Genomic DNA, 22,977 nt, shown 5'->3' on the forward strand with positions numbered 1-22,977 from the left:
ATAAGAAATTTTGGAAATTATTTCAAAAGATTTTTTTTACACAGAGTTTGCTTTAGGCGGAGGTGGGGGCTGGTGTCCTCATTTGAGTACACTCCTGCTCCCTACGAAAGGAGACAAGTTAAAAAAAAAATTGACTGCAAACTCCATGTGTATACAACCTATTAATCACATTGATTGTGTTTTTTCATTATATTTCAAAAATTTTAATGAGCTACTCTGGTAAGGGGATAAGATCTGGTCAATTCACCGTTCATTTCAGTATTGAAATGTGATTGTCTTGAAAATAGTTTTTAATACTGTGGCAACATAACTTGGAATTGAATCCTGTTGAAATATGGATTCTTCATTATTTGGAAAAAGCTCGCACTCAGTGAATTAACCAGTATTTCATGAATGTATTTTTGGGTATTTATTTTTCCATTAATTGCACAAATTCTGTCCATGTCTTTTGCTGCTATTAAATCTCAAATTATTGCACAGTTAGTGCAATAAATACCTAGTTAAGGTATTTAACAGCAGATGAATTGTAATTAGAATGAAAATCTTTTCCTACTCTTCTGATTATGTGTTTTATACATTGCTACCAAAAAATGATATTGTGATTTCATCTCATTGTCCCTTTGTTTTGTTGCCCATTTAGCATGAAGTTTTACTTTGTTTAATCTTTCAAAAATAGTTTTGGATTTTGAAAAAATGTCTTTTTATTACGAGGGGGAATTCTTACATTTAGATAACATTCCTGCAATTTTTATTAAATTATCCTTGACCCAACTTCACATTTGGGACTCCACTTCTTGAATCAAATGAATACATTCTTTCAATTATTTTATTGCCACTTATTGTTATTCACCTTTACTTCACTCTACCATTTTGGTTTTCTACTGACTGAATTTCCTATAAATAAATTGAGATTTAAAAATACTACTTTAGTTTGATTTCAACCAATTTTCTTTCCAATTTCATTAAAACTAAAGCTTTGCAATTTCAACAAGCTCAGCTACTGGAGATAATGTTATTAAACCTTATATGCAGAACTGAAAGGGTCTTTGAAGAATTGGGAGAGTTATTATTCATATATATATTGAAAAGATGTGCTTTTTTTGGCTTTATTTCAAACATTCAAGATATTTTATTTAAGAATCTGATTGATTTTAATGTATAGCCTAATGCTTGATGAGCATTCAACCAATACGTAAAACAAGACTTGTGAATAGCAAACACCTACGAGAAAAAGAATTAAAAGTTTTAGATATGTTCCTTCATGGCTATATACTTGTCTGAAGTATTATAGCTTAGATCTGAGGAGGAGAACCAAACAAATCCTTCTATAACAAGATGAAAGCCATTCTTTTTGTTCTTGTGAATTGTAAATGAGCATATGAAAAATATGCAATTTTATTTTAATAAAGTAACCTTGAAATTGAATAACTTTTTAAATGATGTGGCTTGCAATTTAGTACAATTTGTGGAGTTTGAAGGACTCAAAAATTGAATTGACAATTTTTCATAAAAATTATTTAAAAGGTCATGTTTTATCAGATATTGTGGGAAGTAATTAAGATTCTGATATTATCCCATGGCCAGACCAGTGCTCTTCTCTTAAGTGAAGCAAGAAAGTAAACATGCATTTGGAAATTAATAATGGAAATATTCTATTTAAATTTATTACTTACATTTCTATATCTAAATAGTGTAATTTTATGGTCCTTGAATTTTAAAAAAAAAGGCTTAATTTTTTTTTTAATTAATAAGAGTAGAACCCTGTAATCAGGCATAAAGCATCAGTTGCTTCTATTTACAGTAGAATTGAAAATAAGAAATAAACTTCCCTGGTGCTGCCAATGCATATTATTATATAATAATATGTAATAATAGTATATGAATAAAAGATCAAATCCTTATAGCAGGATTTAATTTAATGGCGGTTTTTTTTTTTTTTTGTTACTACAATAAATAAGTTTTTTATTTATTTATTTATTTTCATAAATTTTTCCATTCAGGTACAGATTTGGCCTCATTTAAATTATCTTTATTGGCAATTATCTTTCAACATAAAAATGACTTAAAGTACTTGCTACAAAAAAAAATCAAACTTTTCATTTTTTGATTGTTATAATATGCTCTATTAGAAAGTAGAATGAGGGATTTTTTTCTTCTTCAACATTCTTCATAGTTTTTGAGCATAAAGAATGAATCATTGGTTGTTAATCCTAAGCAATCAATTAATGAATATATATGATTCTACTTAATGATATAAATAATAATTTAGTTTTTGATATTTAATATTTTAAGTTTATTACTTAAATTTTATGCCATGTTTTTACTCATTCAGGTCTATGATGATCCCACCTACTCAAGAAATGTTTATACCAAGCACCCCTCCTCGCACAGAAACCAGTAAGAAAATATTGCATTGTTTTTAACAAGATAAATGTTTTATTATATTATTATTTTTACAGTTAAATATAAAGCTAGTTTTCTAAATTTTATATTTTCTTTCTATGCTAGGTGATAAAGAGGGAAATGTATCCAATGGAAATAATGATACGACCTTATCTAATTTGGATGAAGTGAGTTAATAATTATCTATTATTCTTTCTTATAATTGTTCTTTATATTATTTCTTTTGCCATCACTCCTTTCTCTTAACTAATATAAAATCTATAAAGATGAATAAAGTACCAGTGGAATTTTTTTTTACTAACTTCTAACATAACATATTATATTTATGTTAAAACACATTGTTTCTTTGAAATGTAAGTGGATTATTGCTTACAAAAAAGTATTGTGAATATGTTTACATCATTAAAATATGTTTATTATTTTATTTTGCTGTTTCTTGATGAGAACAACCTATAAAGGATTTAAATATTTTGGGGTTAGGGAGATGTGTTAAAATGTTGCAAGGTTTACTTGTATTATGCATATGCATTTTATATATGTGTTTTTTATGCATTTGTACAAAAAAAAGGATTTCATAAAGAAAAAGGTTTAGAATAATCACTGACTAATATTCATTTAGTTTAATGGGTATGAAATGCTTGTGTGTATATATAATTTCTATTATTGAGGTTTTTAAAATTAATTCTTTTTTAATTAACATTCAGATTTCTGGGTTGCCCATGCTTCTTTATATCTAAACTGTTGTGTGAGCAATTCTTTAGTTCTAATTCTGGTTTCATTTCTGAGACAGGAATTTTTCTTTTGAACTATTAAAAATTATCAATATCTACCTCTTTTTGCTTTGAAATTCTCATTAGCGAAATTTAGTCATATTGCTCTCCGATGGTCATGCAAAGATGTGTAATGTGATTATAAGGCCTGTAAGGTAAGGTTAGCATCTTAATTTTATCCAAGAGCTTATTTTATTTTTTGTGGCTATATTTATAAAAAAAAAATCCCATATTAGATCTATTGAATTATATAAATATATATTCTTTGTGGTGTTTGCTTTTTTATCTTTCGTAGAATACCAATAAGTTCAATGGTCAATATAAAAGATTTTCTCTCAGTTTAGGGAAATACTGATGTTTATCTAGATGGAGGGAAGAGGGGGATTGTTTCTTTTTGGAAATAATTGTGTATATTCCTGGAAATGGCATTAGTTTATTTCTAAATGATTTCAGTCCTGTGCATGATTACTTCTTTATATAACATTTGCTTATTATATTTTAATATTATTGTTTAGTAAATTATTTCAGTATTTTTGTTGCAAGTAATTTTGAACAAAAGTTTTAGAACTTCTTCACTATATGTCAGGAAAATTAATCTTTAATTCATTATGGAGCTTTCAAAAGTGAATACTATACTCTAAATGATTGTTGAAAGCTTAAAAATAAAAGCAAAGCAATAAATAATATTAAAGTATTGAGAATATCAATAAAATCGATTTATTCAAAATAAGCCTGTTTTGGGAGGAACAGAAGGCTATGAAATTGTTATTTGTAATAGCATCTATTTTATATATTAGCATCTATTTTCATGATCTCTTTTTTGAAAAAAGAAATGTCTCTTTAATAAATGAAAAAGGAATAGCTGTAAAGCTCATACAATTGTTGAAAAGGCTAGACAGATCAGATCGTTTTTTTAATAACAAAATAATGTGTTGAAAAAAGCTGCTGGCTGAACTTAACTGAAAATTGAAAGAACTAGATGCCAAAATGTGTCAAAAGAAACCAAAAAACTTTGTTTGATGGTTTGCAAACTTTAATATCTTATATTAATTTAACGTATGCTTTTAATCATATTTTGTCTTTCAAAGAATTGATATTTTAATGTAGTGTCAACATAGTGTTTTTTTTATATTATATTATATTATTATATATATTATATTATATATATATATTATATTAAAGTTTTAACATAGTGTTTTTTTTTCTATTACAGCTAACTGTAGTGTAATAAAATTATCTTAAATGTACAATAAAAATCCTTTAGCACTTCAGATTTTTCATTTGAAAATTGCTGAAAAATATTTTAAATTTATTTCAGTGTTTGTGAAAAATATTATCGGCTACTAGCGATATTTTTATGCTTATATTTGTGTAAAACTGGATATTTTTTGCCCATCTTAAGGAATTTCATCCTAGCACATGATTTGCAATCAAAATTATAGTGGCAATGTTAGTACTTATTTTTTGTTCTTTAGAGTGTGTATTTTTAAAGATAAAAACTAAACCGCTCACTTTAATTAAATTCCCCTTCGCTTGTTGACACTCAAGAAAAAATTCTATTATGTGGAAGTTTTGTATTTTAGATTGTAACAGGTTTTTTATGTCTGCTTTTTTATCTGTTCAAAATTGGAGACTAAATATAATTTTATTATTGTGAAAAAATATTTTTGGTTATTCAATTACTATTGAACAATCAATTCAAGATTGTAACCTAGGATATTTTTTCATAGACACAGATTGAAGATATTCCCAAAGATCCTAAACAAGATGAAGAGGACTTTATGGAATTTGGTAGTCAAAATGACATGACTCAAGATATTTCTGGCTTGGTTGAAACTCAGCAAATACTGTCAAGTAGATCTGAGCCTTTGAAAGATGATGATAAAGGATCTGATGATGAAGATGACTGGCAGTTGAGATTTAGTGAAACTCAGGAAACTCAAGAATTGCTCAGTATTGCAAAAATGAGGGAAATGAAAGGTAAATATGTCAGTTTTTGAATATTAATTATATTTTAGATTAGTCATCTCAGGCAACCAGCTGGTTCATTGAAAATATTAGTTCTATTTAATTTCAGTTAAATCATGTAAATGTAAATTGATATCCATGTTTCTCTAAATTGTCTGACATTATATTTATTTTCAATTGTCTTATTAAGTTATCTATTGTGTACATGATTCTTCCTAATAAAGACTAGTCCCATGACATAAGTGCATAGTTAAAAGCATAGTTAATGCATAGTTAAGTGCAAAGTTAAAAGCATAGTTAATGCAAAGTTAAAAGCATAAATGTCTGGTTCATTAAATAATTGATATTGTAATTTCACTTTTTTATTCATCCTGAAAACTACAGATATTAAACAGAATTCTTATTTCTTATTTTTCAACAATGGAAAAAAATCATGCGATTAAATATTTGATGGAACAATGAAAATTGTTTGAATTTTAGGGCAGCAATGTAATCTTTTGTTAAATTAAGTTAAAAAATCAATTTTTTAAAGCTTCCAAACTGTGTGAAATTCATTTTCATGCAATAATATTTTCAGAAGTTATTTTGGTAAAACAACAAAATTCAGTTTAATTTTTGATTAGTTAAATTTTTTAAAAAATGCTTTAAGGTGCACATTCTCATTTGTCAAGGCATCTATATGCCAAATTTGGTAGGTGTGTGGCATCCTGTAGAGTGCCAACGCTCTACGGCACATTCATCTTTATTATTATTAGATATATTTGTCATTATTTTTAAGGTTGAAAGAGTAATGTCGATTTATACATTAAATGCAGTGCTTTTATTTCATTTTGGAAGTCCTTTTTTTTTTTTTTTTTTTTTTTCCAGGAGAGGTTGGGGGGGGAGTTTGCCATCAGAACACTAATGTGGTGAAAAGCTTATAAGCCAGATAACAGTTACGAAACACAAGCAATTGCTTTTGTCTTGTGGTGTTGTTACTCAGCTGTGAACCACAACGCCCCAGATTCTATCCTCGCTCATATCAATCCGCTACACTAACGTATCTTCCAACATATACAGAATTTCCTTAATTGCTATGGCAATTAGGTGAAAACTATGAAGTTATGGATGTTTAATGAAAAACTATAGGAAACGATGGGTAAAAAAAGGGGGGGTGAATATATGCTAAAGAACTATAAAGAAAATGCCAAAAATGTTAATTTTTACATTGTTTTATTAAGCAGTGGCTTTAAAAAAGTATTTACTATTTAATTTTTTAAAAAATTGTAAATATCTGACAAATAGTGTTAATTTAAACAACAAAATTGTGATATGTGATTTGAAAAAAAAAATTCTCTTATATATTTAAATAATAATAAATGTGTATATAATAATTTTGAATAATGCTTGTAAATATTTGTTTTAATTCATTAAAAATTCTTTTAAAATATCTTTTCTACGATAATTTGTCGAAACTATGTTATATGTAATACATTGGTAAGAAGTGCTACTGATGGCTGCATAACCAATGTTGGAGGGTATGCGCTACAGACAAAATGTACTTAAATGTTATGTGGCATTTATTTTTACGTTTATCATTTGATTGTGATTTAATAAGAATTAATTCCATTTCCATTCCTGATGTTTGTAGAAGCTGAAAATATTCTAATCTGTCAGCTTTCAAAAAATTTTATCAATCTGCTGATTACATGTAAACTTATGTGTATTGTATCAAACTCAGTGCCTTTCTAAATTTTCACATAATTTTCATATATTACATTAATTATTTGTGCTAGAAATAATTTAAATATAGAAAATTAATTACTTTGTAATTAACTTCATATTGTACTGAATATTTAAACTTTGCCTTTTCTTCATAAATTATTTCTTTCGTTCAGAGCAAGAAGAAGCACATCTGTCTACAATTTCGGAAGAAAAAGATGATATTTCACCTAAAAAGAAGATAAGTCCTGAAAAGTAAGTAATTTATAATTTTACATAATTTTTTAAAACGTTGAACAGGAATTTTGAGAAATAAATTAGGATAAGGTTTTTTTTTAAAAAAAAATTTGATTATAATTTATGTAGTATCAAATTTATATGGTTAAGGAGAATATGGTTCAAGTTCACTTAATATTATATATTTGATTATGTGATGGTTTTGGTATAAGTATTTACAAATGTTCGTCTCTAGATGTAAATAGTTTATTATGATTATACCATCTATTTGACAGCTGGGTAGATGAAAATATGTCAAAGAAAAGTTTACATTTTTGGGACCCATCTAGCTTTGAAAAGTATGAGTTCTACTTTCATTCTAGATAGGTGTTGTTGTAATGGTTCTAAATTAATGCCATTTTTAAACGTTTTCAAAACCAAAAGGTTGTTTGGAATTTTTGTATGCACAGTTTTTGGGTTCAGTTTGCCATTGGAAACATTAAATATTTTTCATTTAGTTAGGGATGTTATGAAGTAGATTTACTTTGCATTTTGAATATATATATAAAGAATATTAAAGTGATAACAAATTTTATTGCTTTTTTTATCATATTTATTTAAGAGCATTGCTTATGTTAGTTTGCAAAGTTTTATGGTAAATATCAAGAAATCAGAATTAATCAAATGCATTGTGGATGTTATTACCTGTAAACATTTGTACTCAATTTCTAACTAATGAATTTGATCAAGATTTGTATCTATATTAAAGATGTTAAAAATTGGATGCTAAAAAATAAGTGATTATCAATAGGTATAGAAAATAAAAATAGCCTGATCTTTCACTTTTTTCTACTTGTCAGATTTTGAACATAGAACTTGTAATGTTTAAATTTATATATATATAATGCAGTTTTAAACTTCAGAATGTGCAAAATTTTTCTTTAAAGGAAATTTGGTGATGTATATATTTTGAAATGAATTGATTGAAGTTGGGGGAAGGAGTAAATCATGATTTTTGAACTTATATTTATCATAGCAAATTTAGAAATGCTTATTGTTAGTCTTAAAATTATTTGTATTTCAGAGAAGAAGACATAGCCAAACTAGAAAGCAAAAAACCCGTGGACATCTCAGATGTTAAGAAAGTTGAAGAGGAAGATGAAAGTGAAAATGAAATTGAACCTAGTCAATCTTGTTTAAATGATGAGACATACTCAGCTTTTCGTGATCAGCTCACTCAGATTGCACAAGAAGCCCAAACTGCGCATAGTACTCCAGACTGTACATTTAATGGAGGTCAAACAACTTTAAAATTTGACTCTAAAGCTTTACCAGTACCTTCACCTATAGGTAAAAAACCTGAATCTAATCAGACAGTGGTATCAGAACCATTCGTATCAGAATCTGAACAAACTGCGGAGATTTTGAGCTCAGATAGCAAATTACTTTCAACTTCCGAGAAAGAAGATTCTAAAAAGGAAAGTGTTCCTATTCTCGTTTTAGATACTGAACCAGAACAATTACCAGAAATTTCAGGTGATACTCCTGAAATGGTTAAAGATGATGACAAGAGTATGAAAGAAACCACTGTTGTGTGTGATACTATAGAATTAATGTCTTCTGTTGATGATACAGCGAGTGAGGATACAAAGCAGAAAGTTTCTTTGGACTTAGAAAAACCAGTTGAAGAAACAGCTGAAAAAGTCACTGAGTATGAAGAAGAATCAGAAAGCAATGTTGTAAAAGATTTAGGCACTGTTGAATTCATTGCTGAAACAGATAAGGAAGACATGAAAGTAAGAATTTTATTTTCCATTCATTTTTTTAAGATTGATAATATATATAATTACAATACTTATGGATATTATTGCCAAGCTAACAAGAAATATCACTAAAATATTTGCATTCTATATAGTGTTACTTGGTATAATCTGAAAATTCTCAAGTAAGTTAGGCCATAAATATCCACAAATTCCAAAATTATGAAGTTTATGAAAAGTAAAGTTTTTACAACTGAATTTCTGTTATGCAACATTCATATCTACCAAACCTGGACTTTGTAATGCAAAGTTGTTATTTTTGGTACATGGATGGCTGTCTAAGCAGCTCCTGAACAGCATTCCATTCAAGTATTTATGATTGATAATAACCATTTTCCAACTAAAAAACTGGCCAAAATAGCTTTAAATCTTATCATATTTTTGTCTAATATTAAATATGTTTAGCATTTCTGGCAGATGATATGTTAGAAAAAGGAATTATTTTATATATCTCTGTTATGCTATTTATTGAAAATACAAACTTAGTTTTGAAGCATTTGTGCCTACATGTAAACTGAGAATTTTATTATTATTATTATTATATAGAAATATTGTGAGAAAAGCCAATATCTTATGTACAAGGTAATTACATTTCATTTCCCAGGCTTAATAAAATGTTGTTTTTTTTTTTTAAAGTAATTATGTGTTCTCAAACTGTAAACAATTTTCAGTTGACAAATATCATTCATTAATCAGGATTTTTTTTCTTTTGTCAAAGTAGTGTAAGGAATTGGACATTATCCTTATTTTAAAGAATTTAATAATAATAAAGAGTTAAGAAATGAAATTCTGGTATATCTTTTAAGGAGTTTTGTACTGTTTTGTTGTGATTATTGATACTTTTCATATATAAGTTATACTCCTAAAATGCAAATACAGTAATGCAAAATGCAAATACAGATTTTTTCATTAAAAATTTTCTTTAAAGATGCAAAAAAAAAAAGAGAGAGAGATCCTGTTAATTTTTTATTTTTTTCTGTAGGTTTCTGTATCCAATGTCCCATTTGCTGAAGAACAAGGTGCAAGTGGGATATCATCTGGTAATTTTTTGTCATTAATTACAGATTCTTGTAGTATTTGCTTCATTCATTTGTTAAAATTCTTTGAAATTAGCTTTTAAGAAGATTTTTACTATACTAAACAGGAGCATTTTAAATTACTATAATTTTTAAATGTAAAAATATTTAAGACAGATAGCTCATATCATTGAAATAAATAAAATTAGGCCATACTATAGGTTTATAACCAACAATATTACTAAGGTTTTACTTTCTGTATGACAAAACTAAATGAAATTATTTTCACTTATTCTATTTTACAGATATTCTACTGTATGAAATGATAATTAGCATAATGATTCTTAAAATGCTATGAAATTTACATGTGAAGTTCGATAAAATTTTATTATTTTTATGTATACCAAATTCATTACTAATATGGAATTAAAATTTGCATATTCTGAGAGCTATTGACATTTTATTTAGTGGTATAATAAAGGTGTGCAGTGCTTTTTTTTCTGTGTCACTTCTTATTAACATGGATTTTCTTTTTATTATTATTATTATTTATTTCTCACATTGACCCATCTTGCCCAAAAGGTATAAAGCTTGATACAAGTTGGTGAAAGTAAATTTTTATTTTATAAAAGATCTAATACTGAATAGTTAGTGCTCATATTAAGCATTATGTTTCAGTTGCTGTAAATTTAACTCATTACTTCTCAGATTCTTGCTGTTTCAGAATTATAAGTTCCATTTCAAAACAGCCACTAGCCAATGCATAATATAAAATCAAAGACTGCATAATATAAAATCAAAGACATACTTCAAGCAACCAGGGGATTTCACATCTAAATTATTCTATCTTTATAGTGTGTCTTTCATTACTCAGACACCATATATATTCACTTTAGATTTAAGTTTTCTTTGTTTAAAAAAAAACAGCAAGGGCTGTAATATTGTTTTTTAATTCGAGTTATATCCTGTAATAAATAAAGTACTGAAAAAAATACTTATTTATTTTGATATCATTACCAAAAATTAAGTGTATAATTTTATTTATAGATATTAATTAGTCTTTTTTATCATTCATTAAGAACATAATTAATATAAAGATTGATTGATTCCATTATTTCTTAATGCAGGTGAAAATGGTGCTGAAGAAAAGAAAAATGTTGAGATCTCAGATAGTCTCCCAGAAACATTGCCTTCGGCCATGCTACCTCCATTAACAACATCAATGCCAACAAAATTTGAAGTATGAAAACGTTTTTATTGTTTTATATAGAGATGTGGTTTTATACTCAAGCATTATATGATTAAATTTTATATTTATCTAGTTTTGTGATTCATTTAATTGTTGTAATAATGATTGTTAATATGTTTGTTGAAGTAGCTGTTGTATTGAAATTATAGTATTGGAGCTGGTGTGTACTTGCAGAAAATGACACTAGGCATACTAAATACTAAAATTGCACTTTTTTCTAAATCCCTAAACCACATTTTGAGAAAATTTATGCAAGAAACTGACGAAGTTATTACTATCTTTCATTTGCATTTAATGAAATTTTAAAAATTAAATTGGTGTGATTAATTTAAAATACTTTTAGAACTGCCTTGCATAAATGCAGTGAAAAATATCCTTTTGAAAAAAAATAGACATTAAAGTATTTTTCTGAAACTAGGTTAAGAATTATCAATATAAAATATTCAAGAAATGCATTATAAAACATGCTTTAAATGAAATCTGTTAAAATTAATATAGATTTTAAAAATATAATTTAACATAATTTTTCTTAATGAAATATTTATTTCACAAATATTAACATTAATTTACTAAAGGTAAAGCTAATGATATGATTTTGTGTTTGATTTCAGTTGGGAAAACTAAATTATATTATTGGCTTTTCAGACTTTGCATACCAGCAAAAAGATAATAATATTCTTGTATTTTTTTCCCTTGGATCTTGATTTGTCTACAAATTATTAAAGAAATTCTTATTTTATTCTACTTTTTTACAAGATAAGAATATTTCCTAAAATTTAAGTCTTTTATATATTTTATAATCATTTGGGAGAAAACTGAATTTTTACAGCTTCAGTTACCACATTAAAAATTTTATGCAGCTTAAGATGTCATTCTATTTGATTTTGGAATAACATGCTTTAAGTTATTTTACAATTGTCATATTTTAATTATGATTAAAATTAATATTAGTTTTTATTGTTATGTTTAATTTTTAAAAATACGTAAATTTGAAATTATTAATGAGCTAACACCTGACTTTTTCATGCTAATAATTTTTTTTTTCAATTGACATTTTCTTATATGTTGAAATTTTTCATTTACATTTAATGTATGAAATGTATTAATGCCTAAATGTATGAAAATATTTTGGTTTCTGTAGAGGTTAATAATAAAAAGTTGGAAAATTTTTGCATGGCTTCTACATAAAAAAATGTTAATGGTAAAATATTTTTCTTATGCTTATATATATATTTATATGCAAAAGTTACTGAAATATAAAAAGCAGATGATGAAAGAAAGATGATTTAAACCATCTTTCTATAACTCAGTCTGGTGTTTTAAAAAATCTTACGATGTCTTTTTCACATATAATATTACAAAAAGTTATTAAAATTATGGTATTTGCAATAATGATCTTTTCTTAACTTTCATTAAATTTTGAAAAATGATCAAATAATACTTAAATTAAGGTGCTTAGAATGCTGGTTCAAATAGAACATCATCGAAAACCTTTACCATATATGCATTTTCTTCTAACCACAATTGCTTAAACACAATTCAGTTTATCGTTTGTAACTTGACTTCAAGACAGGCTTTTGTATCTGCTGTGTCTGATATGTTATACATAGAAAAACATAAGCAACAGCATAAAAAAAGTCAACCAGCATCAAGTCAGATGATAAGAAAATTCAACAGGTCTTTGTAAATTACTCTACTTGACAAGGAATTCAGCATCTATCTAATGAATGTTTTATAGCTGATGCTAGATGAGGTGAAGTGCCATCTAGTTGCAAGTACATCTATAAAAGTACTGTCAAAAGTTAGAGTTCAGATATAATGCCATTCAAAGCTAACTGAATATATTTGTTACCATTCAGCATACTGTATGTATCAACCAAAAAGTTGTTGAAAATGCTACACCACACATTAATAGAAAATTGTTGGCATTGGTGATCTTATTGTACAAAGAAGAGTTTTTTTGTTGTTCTTTTTTTCATACGAAAATTAATTATTTTGATGATTGATGCTTCCAACTCGATTAAAGCAACAATGGTCTGTTTAAATTATGTTTCTGAAGAAAGGAAGATTTAATTCCACCAGATGTGGAGCCCAATTGTAAAAATTTCTAGACTGATAATGATCTGTCTGTTGCTGTCCTTGGAGTACCAGAATGCTATATGAATGAATAAATATGTTGAAGTATGCTTTACACTGTTGTTTTTTAAATGAATAAATTCTGAATGCACTATCATGAGGGTAACATGAGGAATAAGTAAGCCAAAATATCAGTTTTTTCATCATTTGTATAATGCCTTGTCCTCCCTGGGGAAGTAAGAATCTTGTAATTTGCGAATAATTATGTAAATATGTTTTATAAGAAGTTGCTGGAAATTCGTAAAAAAATACATTTGTATTTTTTTGTAACGATATTACATCAGCATTAAATACGAAAATTGAGCATTATTGTGGAAAGCTCGCTGTCACACACAAATATGCAATTTTTCATTCCTTTTTTTGATATTACGTCACTTCTCTGAAACATCTTAAATGTTTAATTCCTCAAATTTCAATATAATGAATGTTTATAAAGTAAATGTTTTCATCTAAATTTGTGGTAAGTTGCTCTGAGTTTTAAAATAAGCATATTTTTTGCAAATTTTGTAGGTAGAAGTGCGAAGCTTTGTGTGTGTGTAAGAGAAACATTTTATTAACTGATATTTTTACACTGTGAAGGCCCATATAAAAATTAGATTTTTTTTATTGTTATTATCAAACTCCACAGAAACCAAAATGCTTTCATGTAATTGTTTACTTTATTTAATGAAACTCAAAACAGAATAATAATAATTAAATCATTTATTATCTTTCTAAATTAAAATGCAGGATTTTTTAGATTTGTTTTGAATAAAAGAATATTTCAATTTTTAAAATTTTCTATTGTTCTTATTTTCGAACATATAAGAAAAATGGATAATCATGTTATGGAATATGTTCAATCTATTGTATTTTCACTTTGTAAAATATTGCTTTATTTTTCTCCTTAGACAACAAAAAAGAATCCTCAGTTAGGTGTTCTTTATGAGAAATCTGAAAAGACTGCTAAATGTTCCATTGGAAGTTTTAAGGATACCAAGTCATTAGAAAAGATATTTAATAATACATACGGCATCTTTCTAGATCATGAGGTATTTTTAAAAAATATTCTATAGAGTTTGACTATTTAATGATTTATTTTTTAAAAAATTTGTTTGATCTTTTTTATGCAGAATTTTTAGTTTATATATGGCATTTAGACCAAGCTCTATTTTTTCAAATATCCTCTAGCTCACACTTTATTGCTTTTTTTAAAAAATATGTCTGTAAAATTGCCTTTAACAAAATAATCTTTGCTTGTAATAAAGGTGTGGGTGTATGTGCATGTTGATGCAGATCATTGATCTGAACTTGATCATTGCCACACATATATTTTGGTGAGTAATAATGTATATCTGAGAATGTATTTCAAAAATTTTAATTAGAATATTAATTTAGAACTTAATTGCTCTTTACCATTTTTCTGCAATAACTCCCCCAAATGTTATTTCGCACACCTGATTATTGCACTATTCTATTCAATCGTCTTTTTGTTTTAATTGCTGTGCATTTTTTGTGTATATTGTTTTTTGCCTAATGTCAACAATAGATTTCTTTGTAGCAATGAAATTCACATCGTTTCATCAAATATTTTCAGTTGCTTGACTTTTCTTTATTTAAGAATAAACTAATATCATGTTCTGAATTTTGTTTAATATCTATGTGGTTAACACGAAGAATAAAAAAGTGCTATTTCAGTATTAATTAGAAAATAAATTAAGCACAGCAGTTATGCTTTAATAGTACTTTAATTAGTATGTCAAAGAATCTTGACTCCATTAGGGTGATTAATGCATGCAATGAACAGAACAAGTGTAAGCTGTATAAAATAATTATAATGCATGTCTTCATTCAATACCTAAAATATTTTGTTTAAAATTATTTGAATCATGAGCATCAAGTTACGCATCAGAGAATTGGTTGAAATTGTTGGTTACTAAAGCATCGGGTAATAAATAAATTTTCCCTTTTCTAACTAAAAATAAACATGCGTACATGAGAAGGTTTTTATATTTTTATGATAAGCAAAGATTTTTGTATTTTAATACTGTTGAGTATAATGGCAATGAGTATTTCTACCTAATTTTATTATCTGCAGTTTTACTTTGTGGTTTATATAAAAAATATTCTGTAAAAGTGGCATCTATATTTCTTTATTTTCATTAAATTTACTTTAGTGACATATTTTATGAATAAATTGCTGAAAAAAACATGTAACAGAAAAATAACAATTTGTCTTAATCTGTTTCTTAAATAATGAATGCTAATTTTTACTGAAAAAAAAAAATTGTTTATAGTTGAAGCAATTTTTTTTCTTTGTCAATGTATTTTTATTCTTTCTTATTCAGACTAACTTGTATTGAAATTCAAACAAGTGTAGATATGCTTTTTAATTCTTTTTCCTTTCTGTGTTTACATTTATTTTTTGCCAAAGGACACTAAACATAACAAATTTTGAATTTAAGTCTTTGTTGGTAAAAATATTAAATCCATGATCCTGTTTTGCTGGTAGGAAATATATATTTGTAGAAATATCTACATTTTTGTTTACTAAATTCTGTAAAAGATTCCCATTTACAATATATATATATTCTTGTTTATGGAATTTCAATACCAGATTGGCATTGAGATAATTCAATTGAAGGTTTTCTGCCTGCACTGATGAAGCCTGTTACTGATTATTTATTTAATTTTATAAATGTTTTCTTGACATCATTACTCTTATTAAAAATTTACTATTTTATGCATTGTATTTGCTTATAAACACTTTTTATGTTGTTAAATCTGCTTATAATTTTGTGCATACACATTATCAGATGATCTACTTGACATTTTTCTAGTGCATGGAAGCTATGCTTGCTCTAAAACCAAGCGAAGAATTAAGAGTTAAGAAAGTTTTAGACTTCACTATTAAGAATAACAGAGTATACCTTGAACAGTCTATAGAGGTATGGATTTTGTGTTTGTTGAACTATTTATTGCTTTATTTTGTGATAATCATTTCTATTATATATTGCTCCTGTATGTTGTCTATTTCACTAATTTAAAAAAATGCTCTGAATTGTGATTTTACTTGTCTTGAATATATGCATATATATATTGTTATGGAAAATTCCATTAAAACCAGCAGGTTCGATCTAATGGATCTATGGTGACACAGTCAACATGCTTCAATAAGAAATAAAGACAATTATTAACACAAAGATATGAATACACAGATGATAAATGCACAGCTGAGACATATACAAGCACTACACGGCAGCACTTAGAACAAGCAGCAACCCACAAGAAGTAATTGGTAGTAAACAACCACAACAGCACACAAAGTAGCAAGACAGAACTCAGCAAGAATTCATGTAGCTATTCACTGTGGTCTCTCCTAACATCTGCTATTCTCTACTGTCTCCTTGCTTTAACTATACTCAACTAATCTAAGTAATTTTAAATAACTCAACTCAAACTAACTATATGACTGGCTCCAGCTTGAACTGCTGGCCTTGTATAGCTTCCAGAGAAGGACACAGAAGGTTCTCGAACAATCGACGTAATTCGTCTCCTATTGGTCCTATCTATCCAAAACTCATGTATCATCCATTTTGTCACCAAGCCTGTGTGTCATTGATCTGTCAGGGATCAACATCTAATAGAGCATCCATAAAGCTATTTTTCCTACGATGAAACTAACTATGTTCGGAAGCAACATTCATAGCAATATATATATATATATATATAATATAGGATTACAACTACAAAAAAGCGTTTGTGAAGAGTATTTGAAACTGTCAGAGATTTTCTCAACAAAATAATCATATGCAGTGACCCAGCTGTTATTTTTTTATTGCTGACTTGAAACAAAGAAATGTTTTTTATTCAATCTCATATAATTCTTAGTAAAAGCAGTGGATACAAATTTTTTATCATTTTAATACATTATAATTTTATTTCTTGATGCTGTTTGTAGGCAAAATCAGAATATTAACTCAGAAATGAGCAATGTGACAAAAAAATATTTCATCTAAATTAAAATGCACTTAATATAATTAATACTTACAATTAAAATGCAATTTTACAGGAAACTTGTCACCTGAAGTAAACAAAAATAAAATAATTTGAGAGAGTGAGGTAGTTTTGCAGTTCTAATAGACAAGCCACCAGATTCTGTACCAGTAATTCTTTTACCTTTGTCTTTGAACTGGTGCACTGTAAAAGCATTAGAATTTTACCTCCCTTAGATAACTTATTTATAACTTATCATCATAAACATAACATTCGTATGGTTATGGTTTATTTTTTAATAAGAAATGGCAAGAATAAGTCTTCATTCTGATGCTGTTGAGGCATCTACAAATCTGATGTTAGAAAATCTCTAAATGTTAACTTCCTCTTTCTTTTTTGGGAACTTGCAAAATCTTTGATTGAATTTTGCATTGTCATAATTTAAAGGTTAATAGTCTATCTCTTTTCTATTAAGATTTGAAACATCTTTAATATTAAATTCTAAAACACATGATGTTATATGCTGTGTTTCTACAAATTAAGCATTTAGTATATTAGAATATAAGAGAAATTTTAATTTATTTTTATCACAAATGTTTAAAAATAATGTGTTCTGTGTATAACTCTGAGAAATTTAATTGAAAGGTTCTAAAGAACTTGTGACCTGATGTCTTGATTTCCTAGACATAATTTTTGCTGGCATATTTTTATAATAAATTTCTTAATTTTCTGAAGAAATTTAAATATTTTAAATAAACATTTTATTATTTAAATTGGATAACTATAAAATCTGTATAGTTTCTTAATTTATTTAACTTTACAACTCAAAAAAGCTGATAGAGGAAAAAGGGAGAGAAAATCACAATTGATTGATTATCTATTGTATATGTGGTGTGGGAATTTGATTGATTATATATGCAAAGTGGGAATTTGATTGACATATATATTGTATATTTTGTGCGTAATAGGTGTATTGATGTTACATTTATTAACTATAGCTTAGTAAATATGTGATGTTCAAACTTCTCATAGATTGGCTCACCAAGTTACCATCATCGTCATCATGCTGTCTCTCCACATTCAGGAAGCAGTTCCAACACCACCAGCTCTACTGTGTCCACCACCAAGTCTCTTCATTCAGGGGAAATGGCTGATATTAGCTCATCTTCATCAGCCAAATCAGCCAATTCCTCATCTGTTATGCATTTTGACTCCACAGTGCATTCTTCCATTTCCTCTCAAGAACGAGGTCAGATAACTTCCACCCAAAAGTCTGAACCTCCCAGCAATTTTGGAAACATGTTCAACCAGAAGAAAAGAAGTAGTTTGGAAATGGAGGAAGAAATTTCTCCTATCAAGAAGCTGGAAGAGCCCAAAACTGGTCCTGGTCGAAAGAGGGGTGGGAGAAAACCTGCAACAGCAAATAATAAAACTCCTGCTCCTAAGCGTAAGCGAGGTAGGGCTGCAAAAAGTGGTGTTGAAGCAGGATCAAGTACTACTTCAAGTGAACCTTCAAATGCTAGTAATGATCTGGAAGATTTTGTTGATAGTAGAGCAAAAAAATCATTAAGGAGGAAAAAGAACGAAAAGGAAGAACCTCCACCTGAAGCAATACCTGTACAAGAAAGGTAACGTTTCAGAAAATTTTCATTTGTCAAAAGAAAATTTTATTTCTTCTCTAATATAACTCAAACTGATGGGACAAACAAAACTAGTTTGATTTCATAGATTAATGTTGCATTTTTTAAGCGTATTCACGAACATACTCCATTTTCCAAACTTTCATGCCATACCAACATGAGTTTTGATGCATGACCTTCAACCCTCACTCCTTCCCAACATATATGCTTAGTATCTGTAGGTAACATGGAATTTCAAATTTATAATCTTTTAAACCAGGTGCCTGTAAGTAAGCCACTGTGACCCAGAAAGTTACATCAACGTAAATGCCATAATATATAGATAATATATATAAAGATCTTCCTGATGAATAACATCTTTTGAATACAACAAAATTTCACTGATGGGGGGATGGAACACACCAATCGCGTTATTCCCACTCTTCAAAATATTCGTAACTAGTTTTATACGTTAATATAGTTTAATTAAGTAATTATATAATTCGTTAATATAGTTCAATTAAGAATTTTCAAAGAAATTTGATAATTCTTAATTAAACTATCTGGTCAGTAGAAGGCCAATACACACAAACCTGTAGAATGCCAAACATTCTTCTTTATTATGAGCAAATATGATTTCAATATATGTTGCATTGCTTTTATTACTATTCTGCCCATTCTGTTTCTTTATTTATTTCTGATTCTATTCATTTGTAGTCCTGTGGAAGAAATAGTAATATCTGATGGTAATGATCCTTATAAAGACTCCCCATATGGAAGCATTCTGCCAGGTAAATACAATATTTAAGTTGTTTAAAAAAAAAAAAGTTTGTATTTATACCATAATAAAAATTCATAATCTTATCATTTTCAAATAAGATATAACAGATGTCATTAAAAATTATTGGAAGTATTATGTAAAAGTATTTAATAATTGCATATAATATTGATTTTTTTTATCAAACTAAATGCACTAGATCAACTTAGGATATGTTATCTACTAGCAAATATCTTTGAAAATTATCATAAAAACTGAGCAGATAAATAGATCAATTTATGGGGACAAATGTATATTGTGATATTAGAAAGAATATTTTTTTCCTTTGAGGAAATAATGAACACTTTTCTGAAATTAATAAAAAGAGTAAGAATTTTTAATCATAGTGCAAAAAGTTTTGGATGGCATTGAGATAATTTTCCTCTCTGATTTTGCAATATTGTTTAGGTTTAGTATATTTTTGTTACTTTATTCAAGTCAAGCAAGACTTTCAGTTGTTTATTTTTATTGTAGTTTTAGTTCTCAGCTTAATTCTGTTAATTATCATAGCTCTGTTACTGTGAATTGTCAAAAAATACAGAAGTTTTTGTTGTTGTTGTTCTTATAGCATATTATATTCAGTATTATTATATTTTTAGGTGTAAGAGTAATGGCTCGTTGGAAAGATGGATATTATTATCCAGGTATTGTTCAAAGTCAAGAATTAGAAGGAAGGTGTGTAGATTATGAATATTTTTTATTTACTGTTTTTAATAGTTTTTATTGGAGAATTTCAGCAAATTTGTTATGCTTAATGTTTTTATGTAAAAAGTTATCTAATTAATTTTACACTTAGAAATATATGGTTATGTTTATAAAATGATAATTTCTCAGATACAAATATTTGAAAAATTGTCTGACAAATATATGCTCCTGTGATATTAAGAAAATTTCTGAAATTATTGCATTTTTATTTTAGATAAAAACAATTATTTGAATTGCATTATCCTTTTATATTCATTAATAGTTATAAAGGTATTTTAAAGCATACTTTTTCCTTCCTTCTTTTCTTCTTCCATAATATTCATATTAAGGACAAACCATTCAGTTTACAAGTGAATTTTCTTTACATGTCTTTTTCTGTTTTAAATAAGTGTTTAATAAATATTTAACGAACATTTTTTACTTTGCAGGTGGTCAGTAAGATTTGATGATAATGACATCAGAGCTATACCACAGGAAAATCTAATAAAGGTTTATAATCTGGAACTAAACACAAGTGTTTTAGTTATGTCACTTGATGGTTTTTATGATCCAGGTATTATTTGTGGACATTATAAAGATTCTACTGGATCTGGGTATGAAGTAGAATTAGACTCTGGAATCACAAAAAGGTAAAAAGCAGTTCAATTAAATATTTTTAAAAATATATAATATTACTTTATAATTTAAAAGATCCTAATTTCATTTGAATTTTCATAAAATATTAACACCATTTGAAATTAATTAGTAATCAATAGTTCACTTTATGAAAACTTTTTTTTTTTTTTTCTATTTTTTGAAAATATTTTTAACATATTTTATAATAGTATATTTCATTGCTCAAGTGAAATTTAAATTATTTTCATTGCTTCATCTATAATTTATGTCTTTTCTCTCAATGTATGATAATCAAGATGTGAAGATTCGGCTTATTTTTTTATGTTGAGGTTTCAATATAAAGTATGTTTTTAATAAAGTTTTCAAATTCCGACATTTCTACTGTCGAGTTTTAACTTCAGAACCAAACAATGCTGAAAATTAACTAACTGTATCTATTTTTAAATATTGCTGCGTTTTCTTGTGATATATTTGAATGTATAAAGATACAGATTTAAAAAAAAAAAATTGGAAAATGCATAACACAATGAATAGAATTCTGAAATAGTATAACTTATGTCAATCAAAATGTGAAGTTAAAAAATATTTTGCTGAGGAAACTTTTAAAGAATAATTACATAAAATATTTGATATTTTTTGTAATTATTCTTTAAATTTTTTGTAATTATTCTTAGTCACCATTAAAATTAGTGAACCAAATAGTCATTTAAAGGGCTTGGTATACATAATTTAGTATTTTTAAATCTTGGTAAAAAAAAAAAAAAAAAAAAAAAAAAATCTGAGTAGCTGTTCGTTTTTAAGTAAAATATAGTTACATTGCAAGGTTAATAATATCAGTTTTTGATTCTTTTAGGTATCCAAGATCAGCAGTCATCCTTTCAAATGATCAAGCAAAGCTTTTAACAAGTTCCAGACCCCCAACAACTCCTGCAACTATGACAATTAATTTAGGTAAGAGTACAAAAGTGTTATTTAAGTATTTTTAAAACAACTTTACTGGATGCTTTTATTGTATATGCATCAGGGCTTCTTAAACTTATTCCATTTATGAACAAAAAGAATATTTTCCTTACTTCAGATGTTCATATAAATAAGAAAATACAACTAAGAAATGAAATATTCTTTACTGATCAGTAAAAAGCAATAGTTAACATCATTTGCGATTATAACCTTACTTTCTAATCCTAATTTAACTTTTGACTTGTCATTTGGGTTTAATGCTTTATTAATGTTTGTTATATGTCAATATGAGTCAAGTTATAAATAATTAAAGAAATATGTGGGGTTTTTTAGTATTTTTAGATAATTTTGTTAGTTATAAATGAAATGAAGTATATTTAATTTTATTCTCAATTTCCACCAAGAATTTCCTCTATTTTTCCTATTATTTTGCAATTTTTTATTGTAGTAAGCTTTGATTTAGATTGTTTTCTCTTACTTGAATCATTTTTGATTATTAATTTCTTTTAACTCATACAATATTGCAAAAGTATGAAACAGTACAGTCCTTAATACCTTCCTTAAACCTTTAAAGAAGCTCAGAAAAGAGTTTGGAAGAAAAAATTAGTTTGATACCTTTTTATGCTTAGATTTCTGGCTGATTTAGCTTCCCCCCCCCCTCTTCTTCTTCTTCTTTCATTATTTGATATTTATAATAACCATGAGTTTTCACTTGTATAGTGACAAACATCTACCAATTACACCGATAAGCATTTGTAATTTATTTTAAAAGATCTGGTGAAAAATTATTGCCATAAATTCTGATTTTATTTCATTGAATAAAAAATATTGCTTCAAACTGCAGGTTTTTCTTCATTTATTTTTTAGCAAATTTTATATTTTGAAATGCTTAAAGAATTTTTTCTTTAATTTTGTTTTAAAGAAATTAGTAGAAGTTTATCCAAAATGTATTATTTCATTATATAGTCGTTGAATTTTAATGCTGAGAACACAAATGTTATTATTTT

At 26.9% G+C, this 22,977-nt stretch overlaps 1 protein-coding gene across 2 annotated transcripts in view; it reads left to right on the plus strand.

Moving 5' to 3' along the window:
* Positions 1 to 22,977, plus strand: part of LOC129976491 (uncharacterized) — a 58,097-nt gene that overhangs the window by 8,875 nt on the left and 26,245 nt on the right. For both annotated transcript variants that reach the window (XM_056090098.1, XM_056090099.1), the window contains exons 5-18: positions 2,333 to 2,397; positions 2,509 to 2,570; positions 4,904 to 5,153; positions 7,019 to 7,097; positions 8,143 to 8,854; positions 9,861 to 9,918; positions 11,022 to 11,134; positions 14,170 to 14,310; positions 16,099 to 16,206; positions 18,287 to 18,882; positions 19,591 to 19,664; positions 20,290 to 20,365; positions 20,824 to 21,024; positions 21,864 to 21,961. In XM_056090098.1, coding sequence (XP_055946073.1) covers positions 2,333 to 2,397; positions 2,509 to 2,570; positions 4,904 to 5,153; positions 7,019 to 7,097; positions 8,143 to 8,854; positions 9,861 to 9,918; positions 11,022 to 11,134; positions 14,170 to 14,310; positions 16,099 to 16,206; positions 18,287 to 18,882; positions 19,591 to 19,664; positions 20,290 to 20,365; positions 20,824 to 21,024; positions 21,864 to 21,961 — 2,633 coding nt within the window. The remainder of the gene's footprint in view (positions 1 to 2,332; positions 2,398 to 2,508; positions 2,571 to 4,903; positions 5,154 to 7,018; positions 7,098 to 8,142; positions 8,855 to 9,860; positions 9,919 to 11,021; positions 11,135 to 14,169; positions 14,311 to 16,098; positions 16,207 to 18,286; positions 18,883 to 19,590; positions 19,665 to 20,289; positions 20,366 to 20,823; positions 21,025 to 21,863; positions 21,962 to 22,977) is intronic.

The sequence above is a fragment of the Argiope bruennichi genome, chromosome 7 (assembly GCF_947563725.1).
Source record: "Argiope bruennichi chromosome 7, qqArgBrue1.1, whole genome shotgun sequence".
Taxonomy (NCBI): Eukaryota; Metazoa; Arthropoda; class Arachnida; order Araneae; family Araneidae; genus Argiope; species Argiope bruennichi.